Here is a 14,186-nt window from a genome sequence, read left to right on the forward strand (position 1 = left end):
GGGGGCCTCGCAACACGCGCGACCTGAGAGGGCTACCGCCGAGGATACGGAGGAGGACCCGACCCCCACGACGGCCGAGTCTCTGGGTGCTCTGGAAGCGGACTCCGCATCCGGCCTCACTGCTGCCGCCGCTGCCAGGCCACGGCCTGCCCGGTATGCAAAGTGTTATTTTTGTGGAAATCGGCAGCATCCTCGCTCTGAATGCCCGGCCCGAGAGGCGACATGTCACCTCTGCTCCACCAAAGGCCATTTTGCAAAAGTCTGCAGAAAGACCGCTCAGGGCACGCATTCCCGAGCGACCTTGAATGGGCTCATCGCGGAGCCAACGGAACGAGCGCCGGACGGGGCGCCATGCACAGCTTTGAAGAGCCGCTCTCCTCCTCGCGGGCCTCTGGCTTCTCGCCCGACCTTGGCGAGATACGCCGGGCCGCCGAAACAAATGGCGCGAACGCGACCGGTCACAGAGCGTCCAACCTTGACTGGCTTTCGAACGCCTACTTCAAACAAGCGACATGCACCTACTTTGGAAATGCCTCTCAAAGTGCGGCAAACGCAGCACGTGGCTCGAGCGCCATCTGATGGCAGCTTTTGCGAATTACATGCACCCACTTTGGCATGTCGATCTGCAGATGGCAGAACTCTTTCTCACGTGGCTCGAGCGCCATCTGACGGCAGCTTTTATGAATTACATGCACCCGCTGTGGCATATGACTCTGCAGATGGCAGAAATCTTTCTCCCGTGGCTTGAGCGCCATCTGGCGGCTGCTCTCACGACCACCCCACACCCACTCTGGCAAATGAAACTACCGATGAGCCAACTGACTTCAATGCTCCTGCTGAGGCCCGAAGGATTGCAGCCGGCGTGGGATCCACCCGCGAGGCGCGATCTTCTCGCCCGGCCGGAACTATACCTGCCGGGTCTGCCGGCCTAGCGCAGGCCTTCATTCCGCTCACGGTCGCGGGCGTTTTTGCGCAAGCTTTGATTGATACGGGATCCACGGATAGTTTTATTGATCAGCGACTCGTGCATCAACATGGGTGGCCGGTTCTCGGGACAACCCGCCGGATCTTCATGGCATCTCAGGGACTTCGGTTGAGCACTAAAGGGGTGTGTCGATTGAAACTTGTGATAAATGGACGCACGTTCCCGGACGTGTATCTCATGGTATTACCGGCCTTATGCGCTGACGTTCTGTTAGGACTTGATTTCCTTAAGCGGCATGGACGTTTGGAAATAGACTTCGGAGGGCCGGACACGCTCGCTGTGTGCGCCCTCGCTCAAATGGACATGGAGCCACTCTCACTGTTCCCCAACCTGACCACTGATTGTACCCCTGTAGCCATCAAATCGCGGCGCTACTCTCGCGCGGACGCGCAATTCATTGCGGAAGAAACGGCCCTGCTCTTGAAGGATGGTATCATAGAACACAGTAGGTCACCGTGGCGGGCCCAAGTCTTAGTGGTGCGGAGTGAGGCCCACCGCAGGCGAATGGTAATCGACTATTCGCAGACGATTAATCGTTTTACACAGCTGGATGCCTACCCCTTACCGGGGATGGACGCCCTGGTACGCCAGGTGGCCCTGTATTCCGTTTATAGCACTCTCGATCTGCGTAGTGCGTATCATCAAGTCCCCATCTCTAGGGCTGATCGCGTCTTTACAGCCTTTGAATCGGGTCAGCGGTTGTACCAGTTCACGAGACTTCCCTTTGGGGTAACGAACGGCGTCGCTTGTTTTCAGAGAGCTATGGATGACCTCGTTGCGAAGGAGAATTTGACCGATGTCTTTGTCTATCTGGACAATCTTACGGTTTGTGGGTATGACCAGGCGCATCATGACGCTAATCTAAAACGCTTCCTCGAGGTCGCGCGGAAATATCGCTTAACCATGAATGCGGCGAAGTGTCAATACTCTCTACGCACGGTAGACCTTTTGGGGTACACCGTGACCCATGGCTCCGTCTCTCCGGATAAGGAGCGTCTGCGCCCTTTGCTCGATATGGCTCCGCCTAGCGATCGGGCTTCGCTGAAACGCGCTCTAGGGCTGTTCGCCCACTACTCAAAGTGGGTGCAAAATTTCTCCGCTAAGCTCCACCCCCTCGTGGCCTGCGACACTTTCCCCATGGGCCCGGCCGCCCTGGCGGCCTTCGAGGGCCTTAAAGTCGACATTGCTGGCGCCGCTGTCGCGACGATTGACGAGAGTGCCTCTTTCGTTTTGGAGAGTGATGCCTCGGATCATGCGAAAGCGGCGACTCTCTCCCAAGGAGGCCGCCCTGTGGCTTTCTTCTCGCGGACTCTCACCTCCGCCGAGCGGAGGCATTCGTCTGTCGAAAAGGAAGCGTACGCGATCGTCGAATCAATTCGGCGATGGCGCCCGTATCTGCTTGGGCGGAGTTTCCAAATCATCACGGACCAACAGAGTGTTGCGTTTATGTACGACACCTTACATGCTCAGCGCGTTAAGAATGAGAAAATCACCCGTTGGCGTATCGAACTCGCCGACTTCTGCTACACCATCAAATACCGCCCGGGGAAGGATAACCTGGTCGCTGACGCCTTATCGAGGCCGGCCACTTGCGCGGGGGTCGTAACTTTGGAGGGGCTGCGCACTTTGCACAGCACTATGTGTCATCCCGGGGTAACGCGCTTCGCGCATTTTGTGCGCGCGGGCAATCTGCCGTACTCGATGGAGGACATCCGCCGCATCTGCCGTGATTGCGCGATCTGTGCGGAACTCAAACCGCGTTTTTATAGCCCCCCTCTGGGGACACCCGTTAGGGCTACTAGACCGTGGGAGCGCTTGGCGATGGACTTCAAAGGGCCGCTGCCGATGTCGAGCAACTCTCGCTATCTGCTCACTATCGTCGATGAGTATTCCCGATTCCCCTTTGCTTACACGTGCGGGGATATGTCGGCTGCCACGGTTATTCGGTGCCTGCAGAATTTGTTTTCTATGTTCGGGTATCCGGCCTACGTGCATACCGATCGGGGTGCGGTGTTCCTGTCCCAGGAAGTGAGGGGCTACTTGCTCCAGCATAATGTCGCTTCGAGCTACACCACCCCGGCCCCAGGCAAATGGACAGATCGAACGCTTTAATGGGATTATATGGCGGGCCGTCTTGCTAAGCCTTCGGACCCTCGGCCGAGGCCTCGATAAATGGGCGTGGTCGCTGCCTGCCGCTCTAAACTCGATCCGGGCTCTCCTATGTACTGCCACCAACCAGACTCCTCACGAACGACTGTTCCACCACCCTAGAAGCTCCGGCAGTATCCAGTCTTTACCCAGCTGGCTCGCTGAACCGGGGCCCGCCTATCTCAAACGAGCGGTTCGCACTAGCAAGTACGACCCCCTTGTTGATAAGGTGCAGGTCCTCCAGGCTAATCCCGAGCATGCCCGCGTGTTAACGGCGGATGGCCGCGAGTCTACTGTCTCCGTACGCCATCTCGCCCCATGTGGGGACGACGACAGGGATATCGACGAACCAGTCTATGGGCTCTATCGAAGCTTCCCCTATGGAACTACCACTGTTACTCCCGTCGTCCCCCGCCCCCGTGCCCGAAGGTGCAGGGGCGCCCCCTCCGACTCCAACCTCCGGCGGCTATTCCGACGCAGGGGACTCCGGGCTATGGGACGCCGTGCCCGGTAGATTCCGAACACGAACTGGCAGGGAGGTTCGCCGCCCCGACCGCTACGGGTGGACCGACTGATTTGGATTGACGTGACCCTTTGGATTATTGCTGATGCTTGCTTGCAAACTGCCAAGCGGTAGTATAGTTTTAACGGCGGGGAGAATGTAGTAAAATTATACCAAGGTGAACCCAGGGGTGCCGTCGGAAGGGGCCGTCTATAAGACCCGGGACAACCGGGGCGTGCGGACACTTCAGCGGAACTCACTGTGACATTATCCAGTAGTTTGAATGGTATGTACGCCCCCAAATGCTGCGCTGACGATGCTGCGCTAACCATTGTTATATTGCAACTTCCATTGCTGCTCTTGAAATGCTCTGATTTAATACCTGTTCCATGTATGTATTTTTACAGGATGTATTGCCGATCTAAATGATATTAAACCTACCCAGAGGTCAAGTCGTGCCTGAGCTTGATTTTCACGACACACATCACTGGCACTTCTCCTTCAATCAGTGCGTAGATTCTTGGTGGTGTTTTCACGCCTTCCGCACTGATTGCCCGTGGGGTCATTGGTCGGTGGCCAATCAGTGTGGCACGTCTTTCACCTTCCTTACCCTCAATCACAGGGAAGCTTTCTGTCCCTTCCCCGACCAATCACACGTCCTTCCCTAATCTGCCAATTGGTGGCCTGCTCTTTGCTCGCCCCCCCCTCACCCTCCAATCCCCCATCCCCCCCCGACCCCCCCCCCCCCCCCCGTCAATCAAGCGCCTCTTGGGCGTGGGTCTCGGCCTGCCTGATCGATGTTTGCCTGCTATGGCAGTCATTGTGATGGCGGGGGATTAATTAATGTGGTGTACTAATAGGGCTAACTAATGCATATGAGTGTGTTGCCATACGGGACACTGGGATTACAGGTTTCACACATGCGGGAATTAGCTTAATCCCTACAACTATTTGACATACGATCATCCTTGTATGATCACAGATATACACTTAATCCGACAAACCGCCTTTTTTCCGACAAACTTAATCCGACAAATCAAACAAACTTATTACAGATTAAACCTTCATTAATCTACAACGTTGGGACATTTAATTTGTCCCTCGACAAAAGTCAATGAAAAAATTCTCAGATCTGAATCCGGATCCAGATCTTGACAAAAATCGAATCAATATGTTCAAGGCACACTTCCAACCTGTACACCAAGTTTCGTCCAAAATCCGTTCAAAAATGAGATATCCAGATATCCAGAGGGGTGAAAATTGGTTATGTTCGACTTCTCTGGTGTGATGGAACGACCTTGAATATGTGTATTTTTCTGTGCAACCTGTATTTTAAATGAAACAGGTATCCCTGTCTCAATCACAAACTATAACAGCACTCAGTAGAGAGCATACCTCCGCCTGGTTGGCCATATCACTCAATGGTGAAGAATCACTTCAAAAATTAAAGAATTCTCATATCCGAATCCATATTCAGATCTTCACCAAAATCGAATCGATTCTTCCTTGTGACACACACAACCAGTCCACAAAGTTTCGTCCAAATCCGTCCATAACTTTTTGAGATATCCTGCTATGTATCGTTTTTGGCCCAATCTCCCAATGGTGAAGAATCACTTTAAAATTCGAGCAGCTGGATGTGAATCCGAATCTTCACCAAAATCTAATCACTTCGTCCTTGTCACATACGCTACCCCTCTGCCAAATTTCGTCCGAATCCGTCCACAACTTTTTGAAATATCTTGTTCACAAACGGACAAACAGACGGACAAACAGGGGTGAAAACAACCTCCATCCACCTTTTGTGGCGGAGGTAACAAGCCATTTGTGTGAAGACTATTTAAATGGACCTGTTATTCTGAAAGGTTTGAAATAAAATTATTTCATTGTGAAAGAAAATGAAACAAGTAAACACAATGTGATGTGATCTATTGAGAGCCTGGCTTACCTACAAGCAGCTGAGCATATTTGCTTGGCTTCATGGGTGGAGAATCACACGGTTCCTGCTTTACATGATCATTGCTCAAAGCATCCTGGGAAGCCTGAAGAAGGTTGTTTTGGAAAGATTCTGACTTCACTACTTGAGCTTCACCTGGAAACCATGCGACAACAGTTCATCACAATAGAGGAAAGGATAAACAAGCAAATTGAAACCAAAACAATCATTCTTAGTAGTGGGGAGAAAAGCATGGGGTCTCCAACAGACAAAGACATTTTCCGACTTCCCGAAAGAGGTCAACAACAAATGGCCAAAAAAAAAAAAAAAAAAAAAAAAAAAAAACCGTGAATCTGAAAAGGCAGGGTGGTCAGGAGATAGAGGAAGTGCATAATGAAATGACAATTTGGTGTTCTCGCTGATGCAGAATAGCTGTGTGCATTCCATTGCCTTATAAAGATAATTATCTGAACTCTTAATTTGTGTCCTGGGATTATTATCTCTGGTTCACAACACACCTTTGCTAAAAAATAAAAGTCTCAAACATTAGCCACGGTCTGGTTAAACAAGTGGCCACTTTTGATCATCACCTTTTTACTCCTACTTCTGCAGATGGTTGCACCCTTCAAACCCACTCTATAACCAGACTTATTCTCTTTGACCACTCCTGCATTATAGCCATGAAATTTCACGAGAGAGCGTTGGGTAAAAAAGGTGGGAAAAATAGTGTAGTGAAGTGTAGTGAAGAAGAAGAACCCACCTCAATGTAAATAAAGTTCGGCTGACTGTCCGGGTATGAGCGTTTATGTGTCTCCATATGGAGGAGTGGAGTTGTGTTATTTAGCTAGAGCTTATGGTTAATAATACCCCTGTGTGTAAAGGGCTCTTGTAATTTCACCCTTCATTTTTATACTCATCAAAAAGCCATGCTACAAATGCTTCATTCACCCACAACACCGGGAGGGCTAGCAAAAACCTAAACATTGGCCGATGGACCGCAGGGACGTGGGACCTGTGAAGCACACCAAACCCTCGTTGAAACCGGAGCGAAGTGGCTGCATGACACTGAACATTTATTTTCGTTTATTTTTCCCTTGTTTGTATCTTTGAGTCTGTGTGGAAGGACCCTTGTTTAGAACTTTTGGTTTACCCCACCTTCCCTGTTACTTTGCATTATTTAAATAAACTCCGTATTGATTGCATTTCTTTGTCGTGCCTGTCTTGTTCGTTTATTCGTTTGTGGGTCGAGGAATAAAACCCAGTGTGTTTCTTGTCCGTTCATTTAAGGCCTCGGGTCCTCCCCCGCATGTGCCAAAGAGATAATCAGCCACGTTCAGCTTATACGCCTCGGAATTTAAAGCTCGTTTTGGCCATCCTTCACCCTGAGGTGTTCACTACAGGGTTGACATGACAACTACAGGGTCGACAGTACAATATAGTGAGGGGATATGGTGAGGGTGTATCTTGTAAAACCTTCTGCAGATGCGAGGCCAGGTGGTGGCCAGGTGGTGGTGGCCAGGTTGGGCACAATCGCATCAAAAAAGCGTTACGTTGTTTCAAAAGGCATTGCCGCAGTGTCATTTTGCTTTGCTTTATTTAAGTGAATACACTTTGGCTTTGGTTTAATCGGGGGAGGGGGAAGGGGGTTGTCCGGTGCATAGATTCCCGGCAGGGGCTTTTGTCGAGGTTTTACAGTTTTATAAGGACTTCTTGTCTCGGAATCTCAAGGTCTCGAATGTCATTTCTTCCACTCTGAAATGGTGACCCTGGTGTGATTCAAAGGAATGGACTCGGAATTGCAAGTACGCAATGAGTCGCCGGGAACAAACAGCGAGTGTACCCTTTAGACACTCAGCAATCTTCATCAGCGGCAGAAATGAAGCATTGTTGGCATTCCTTTTCGCATTTTTGGCTCCTTCTCATTGGAGTATGCAATGACGTCAAGAGGAATTTTATGACAGCCTCCAATGAATGCCCCACACATGACTTTGAAGACCGCACTCAAAGCATATGACTCTCTGAGTACTGCTGCTTTTAACAACTTCTTTGAACTTAGAATTGAGGAGATCGAAGACCCACAACTACTGCAACACCTGCAGCAGCTTCTCGGTGACTGCACTGCTACATTTGACCAGTTGCTCCTTCCTGAGTTTTCTTGTAAAGTTTATCAACACACATCCGCATGAGAATTGCAGCTAATGCAAAGCTCGCACAATCCACCGCTACGGATCTGGCTGATCATCTCATGGACAGACCGTGGTTAAAGCAATATCTCCAGCAGAGCACATCATACAACTACAATCTGAAACAGTACACCACAAGAAGCTCGCCCTGGAGCTCCATGCTGTGAAACACCAGTCATGCCCAACATCATGTACCCCTTCAAGAGATGGAGAGAAACACCATACCTTGCACGACCATTTGCCTTCACCTTCGTGAACCCTCCGGATTGGTGTTTGTACCACGTGATCTTCGGTGCAAATGTTCATCATAGAAGAGGACAGAGCTCTTACCCTCCACAGGGAAATGATGCCGCCATCAACTAAAGATGACGACTTCACCTGTGCCATACATCAGTCACCTTCTCTTCCACATGGATCATACTAGGGTACGTACTTTCTTTTCTTGTAGACACAGGGACAGAGGTGAGTATTGTTCCACGATCTGCCACTGAACGGCAACAAGAATATTCATTGCATGTCACTGACAAGAGTGCTATGGCTACTTATGGAGAACATCTCATCGAGCTGAATTTGAGTTTACGTCAGTTATTTCTGAAGGTGTTTACTATTACCAACACCAGATACTCTACCCTTGGTGCAGCTGCATTGTATTATTTCAATCTCCTCATAAATGTAAAACGTTGTCATCTATTCGATGCCCCAACACAGCTTAGTGTCCATTGTGTCCACTTAGTGTCCACCACTTAGTGTCCACTGTGTGTGTAAAGCATCCACTGTGTCATCACTGAATATCGCACGTCTTCCATCCACACTGATGTGCCCTTTTCAAAAAGTACCTGGTGATTCCCTTATATTCATTCTATTGTACTGCTGCATTCCATGGTGCCACAGTCTTCTCCAAAGTTGACCTCGTTCTGGCATACCATCACATTCAGATGACATCGCGAAGACAGCAGGCACCATGCCTTTCGGCCTGTTCAAACTCTTTGAATGCCGTTAGGCCTACGCAATGGCGTTCAAAGCTTTCAGTGTTTTGTCAATCAGGGACTCTGGGGATTACACTTCCACTGTGTCGAGATAAGAGCCGATATCGGAACCGTTAATCGGAACAGGCAGATAGCTGCCATTTTTCGGTAATCTGCATTAACAGATCGGAGTCAATCCAGAATACAGATTACCCATTACAGTTGTGCCTTATACAACCAAAAATCGAGTAGCTTTCACCCTTTTTTCGGGCGAATTTCAATAAACAAATAAAACAAGAAGACGTCATGCAGAACACGATACTTGCAAAATCCATCCCTCCCCAAAATAAAAAGTTGACATAGATGCATCAAATTGTCCATTTCATCAAGGCTAAAATTGACGATCATAATCAAAGCTCGGGTCAATCGGATTTAAATATACTAGGGCATGCCCGTACGTGGGTGCCCGTTCCTTGCCAAAAAAAAAAAAAAACGCTACCCGTACGCTCTACCCCGCCCGTACGCCCGTAAACAAAAAAAACAACGCTCTTCGCTTCCGCCCTTCGCTCTGACTGAATTGGGAGAAATAATGCGCATAAGAAATCGAGAAATTATTATTTTCTCCGGAAGAAATCGAATTACGAACCGTAATGGCGCACGCGCTCGGCTCGGCTCGCTCTCACATCGGCCACGCCTACGCAACAACGCGTTCTGTGATTGGCTGCCGGAAGTGAAGTCTTCACTGTCCGGAAGGTCGCAAATCGCAGTTACGATGAATCGCAAATTAGTTTTAATTAGTTTTAAAACATAGTTTAACGCCAACATAGTTTGCCAACGTGAAATAAATGAATACGCTCTCAAATGTGCCGTCCGAGGCAGAGTCTGTTCGCCACGTTCGGCACACGTGATAGCTCGCTGCTCTCTGATTGGTTGAATCGTTTTTTGGACATAGCTCGGTAACTACTTCTCCGATTAATATGAAACCTTGAAAAGGCACATCCTCGGGTCCCCAGCAATATACCTGGCAAGTTTAAAGTATATCGGACCCGTGGTTGTCGAGAAACAGCGGTCACAGACATACAGACATACATACATACATACATACATACATACATACATACATACATACACACAGAGATTACTGAAATTATAGATAGATGATTTTTCAGATGAAAATTGATGATTTTAGAAGTTTTACATTGAGTTGACCTTTGACCTTTTGACCTTAAAAATAGTTGGTTTCCCAATTTAATGACAATATGCAAATGCTGTTCAGTTTTCAAGTCAATCGGATGAAAAATGACAATTTTAGAAATTGACCTCAATACGACAACATTGTTTCAGTCATTTGTGGAGGTCTTAGAAATCTGGCTCAAAATGCCTACGTTAAAATGACAGAGAATAACACCAGTCTATAGAATGTCTATGCACACATAAACGTCTGTAACTGGAACATGCTAAATGTTCATGTGGTTCAGACCTTTCTCTTGAGACGTTGAATCATCCTCAAAGTCAGATTCAACCTTCACTTTCACAATCAAATCTGAAAAGAAAAACATCTTTCGATGATGAGAAAAAACAAAACAAAAACAAAACAAGGTTCAAAGCTTTGGCATTGTATGGACAGGAAGATTTGTCCTTTTATGTCTAATTTTTTTTTTTTAAGGTTTATCCGTCCAGCTACCTTGCATCACATACCTGTGTGTACACAGCAGGATAACATACCTGGGATTTTCATTTACAGCAATACTAAATCAAGTGGACGATTACATGAACATTGGGAAACATAATAACTGCCCGATTAACTGTGTCATAAAATCCAAGGTTTGCTGATTGATTGATGTCTAACTGTCAGACAGTTGGAGTCCAAACTTGAGTTTATTACAAAGATAAAATACAAGCCACAAGTAAACCCACCTGCGTGGGTCAGCACTGTGCTGCATCCTGATTTACTCGACTCAACTCCACTACATTCTTCTCTTCTCTATTCCACCATACTGCACTCTGTTCTACACTACACTACACTACACACTGCACTACACTACACTACACTACACACTACACACTACACAACACCACACTACACTACACAGCAACGCAAATGGTGACTGGCTCTTGACTGAAAAAAAAATTTTTTTTTTTTGTATACATAATCGAGGTTCGTGAAAGCTAACATTTATCGCACAAACAAATCAAACAGACAAACAAACAAAGTATATAAAAAGTGGAGTGGTAGACAAGATGGGGAGAGAAGGGGAAGCACATAAAAACAACATTTTAGAGAAGGGACATCGGGAATGTGTGGGAGGGAGAGGGCTTGGGGGGAGGCAGCATGGGAAGGGGGGGGCGGGGGTGGGAGAAGTATAAACACAAGGACACCAAGGACTTCCAGGAAAGAAGTTGGTATTTCAAAAAAGTGGATGGGGGAAGATAAGAGATGGTGGTGAACCGCTGTTTTAAAGACCTGGAGGGAGGAGTGACATTGAATAGAGTGAGGGAGTTTGTTCCAGAGGCGGGAGAAAAGCGGCAGAAAGGAGTGAAGGTGAGCAGATAGTCTTGATTTTGGCATTTCACCAAAGAGGGATGCTGGCAGATCTTTTGCGACCTGCAGGAGTATTTGGGGGACAGAGCACAGACAGGGCTGGGGGGATAGGGGGGGCGGGCTAGGACAGAGAGGAGTAGGTAGAAGACAAAAAGACCACCAACCTGCATGCGGTGAGTGAGTGAAAGGCCCTCAGAGTTAGTTTCATCGCGGGATGATTCCAATAATTCTGAAAGCTTTGGTTTCAACAGCGTGAAGCCGAGCTAGGTGTGAGGCAGGAGCACCAGCCCAGAGGGGAGCGCAGTATTCCATTGAGCTGCGGATGAAAGCCTTGTATGTGGTGAGGAGCTTAGGTGTGCCAAGGAACGATTTCGCATGACGGAGGATGCCCAGTCGGTGACTGGCATTGGAGGCCAGCTTGGAAATATGGTTTTCCCAGGAAAGATCATGGCAGATTGTGAGACCCAAGAGCTTGAGTGACAGAACTTCTTGGAGAGGATTGTTGAGAAAGTAGATGGGAGGGTTGACCAGGTGGTCTTTTCAAAGAGACATAGTAAGAGTGTAAGATTTGTCAGGATTGAAAGACGTGTTCCACTTGTTTGACCAGTCTGATTTTGTCCAGGTCTGCAGAGAGTGAGGAGGCTGCAGACTGCCGATCTGAGGGATGAGGAATGGAGCGGCAGAGAGTGGAGTCATCAGCAAAGAGATGGAGAGGATTTTCTCGAGAGTCGGAGAGATCATTTATGAAGACCAGAAAAAGCACAGGGCCCAGAACACTGCCTTGGGGAACTCCAGTCTGAACAGGAAGGGAAGATGAGGGAAATCCATTCAGCACCACATGTTGACTATGACCAGAGAGGAAGTTCGCAAGCCATGCGTGGAGATTTCCATGGATACCATAGGAGAAGAGTTTGTTGAGCAGAGCGGGGTGCCAGACCATAACGAAGGCACGTGATATGTCAAAGGAGACAGGTCCAATTTACTGTTTGACATTGAGGAACTCCATCCATTGTTGAGACAGCAGAAGCAGCATGTCCAGAGCAGAGTGATCAGGTCTGAAACCAAATTGATGATCAGAGATCAAGCCATTGGAGAGGAGGAAGGTTTGATATCCGAAGTAATGATGGATTCCATGACTTTGCTGATAATTGGGAGCAGGCTGATTTGTCTGTAGTTGTAAGGATTTGTTTTTGCACCTTTTTTGTGTAAAGCGTTAATGTTGGCTGATTTCCAAGGTGATGGCAGATGTCCTTGAGCAAAAGAGAGGGTGAAGAGAACAGAGAGAGAGAGGGTGTGAAAGAGCGGCAAAGCAGGATTTTAGGACCCGTGGGCTAATGCCGTCTGGCCCAGTTCCAGAATCAGAGTCGAGGATTGACAGAAACTTCTCCACCTTGTCAGGAGAGAAGGACACGGAGTCCAGGAGCAGCTGCGTACGACTGGCTACGGTGGGTACAGAGAGAGACGGGTTTGGGACACAATAATTTGAGGCAAACAGAGTTGAGGCATTCAGGTTTTTCACGTGCAGAGACAGCTGTGTAGCCATTTGAGGTAAGGGAGGGGATGGAGAGGAAACAAACACCAGAAACAGATTTTACAAGACGCCACCAGGATTTGGAAGAGGGAGACAGGTTTGAGAGTTCACTCCTGAGAGAAGAGAGACATTGTTTCGTGGCTCTCCTGAGGGTAGACACACACTTGTTTCCGGACTTTGTGAAAGGAAATGAGATTGCCTTCCTTTGGATTTTTTTTTTTTTTTTTTTTTTTTTGTATACTGAATCGCGGCTCGTGAAAGAGCTAACATTTATTTCACAAACAAATCAACCAGACAAACAAAATATACAAAAAGAGGGAGCGGAAGACAAGATGGGGAGAGAAGGGGAAGCACACAACCACAACATTTGAGAGCAGGGAGAAGTGTGGGAGGGAGAGGGCTTGGGGGCAGGAGGCATGGGAAGGGGAGGGGGGGGGAAGGGGTATAAAACACAAGGGGACCGAAATTAGTGGGGGTAGAAAAGATCAAGGTTTTGGATGGGGGAGGATAAGAGATGGTGGTGAACAGCTGTTTGCCTTCCAGGAGGCAACAGGAAGTTGTTTCAGAGCAACTGCCTCAACACAAGATTCAGTGTACCATGGACGGGAGGAAGGGTGTGACAACTGAAGACTAGATAGGATAAATCTGTGCATGAGAGAGCAGTTTACTTTGGAAGAATTCCCAGGAAGAGTTGATGTCAGAAGCAGTAGAGATGGGAGACCAGTCCATATGATTTATGGCTGCCTGAAGACCGTGCCAGTTGGCCTGAGTGAAATGCCATACTCATCGACGCAGTGGAGGCTCTCTGAGAATGGCCAGAGAGATGTCCACTTTAACAAACATATGGTCAGAAGAACAGATTGGAGCAGAAAAAAAGCAGCAGACATTTGCAGGTAAGTTTGTCATAACCAAGTCGAGAAGAGAAGATGCTCCATTGACTGAGATCCGGGTCGGGAAGTTGTCAGATTGTGTCAGTCCCAGTGAGTCACAGAAGTCCTTTGCTGAGGTGCCATGGCTGGTGAGAGAGGAACCCACACCCAGCCAGTTTGCATGATGACAGTTGAAATCACCACATATGAGGAAGAGAGAGTTGGGATGAGTAGATAGAATTTGGTCCATGTTATCAGACAGCGAAAGGTGGATGGAGTCATCACTGTTTAGTGAACAAAAGGTGGGAGCGAAGGGGAGGCCATAGCCAGAAGTACTCCTGGGGATGAGGTGGAGAGAGGGCAGTGCAGGGAGAGTGAGGAAGAGTTTTTGATAAAGATAGCAACCCCACCTCCAGGACGAGGCTCAGGTCTATCATACCGGATGAGGGAGTAACCAGGGAGAGATATTAAGGATTCAGAGACATCTTGAAGGAGGAAAGTTTCTGTTAAGCCGATTAAGTCTGG

General features: G+C 48.3%; 2 protein-coding genes across 3 annotated transcripts in view; one reads left to right on the forward strand and one right to left on the reverse strand.

Annotated features, from left to right (window-relative positions):
* LOC144888196 (uncharacterized) overlaps nucleotides 1-14,186 on the forward strand; it is a 153,047-nt gene that overhangs the window by 75,613 nt on the left and 63,248 nt on the right. The gene's annotated exons all lie outside the window — the stretch shown is intronic.
* Nucleotides 1-14,186, reverse strand: part of LOC144892281 (uncharacterized) — a 93,917-nt gene that overhangs the window by 46,295 nt on the left and 33,436 nt on the right. For both annotated transcript variants that reach the window (XM_078778102.1, XM_078778100.1), the window contains 2 exons: nucleotides 10,200-10,262; nucleotides 5,584-5,727 (listed from right to left, as the gene is read on the reverse strand). In XM_078778102.1, coding sequence (XP_078634228.1) covers nucleotides 10,257-10,262 — 6 coding nt within the window. In that variant the 3' untranslated portion in view covers nucleotides 5,584-5,727; nucleotides 10,200-10,256. The remainder of the gene's footprint in view (nucleotides 1-5,583; nucleotides 5,728-10,199; nucleotides 10,263-14,186) is intronic.

The sequence above is a fragment of the Myxine glutinosa genome, chromosome 5 (assembly GCF_964187855.1).
Source record: "Myxine glutinosa chromosome 5, kmMyxGlut1.1, whole genome shotgun sequence".
Taxonomy (NCBI): Eukaryota; Metazoa; Chordata; class Myxini; order Myxiniformes; family Myxinidae; genus Myxine; species Myxine glutinosa.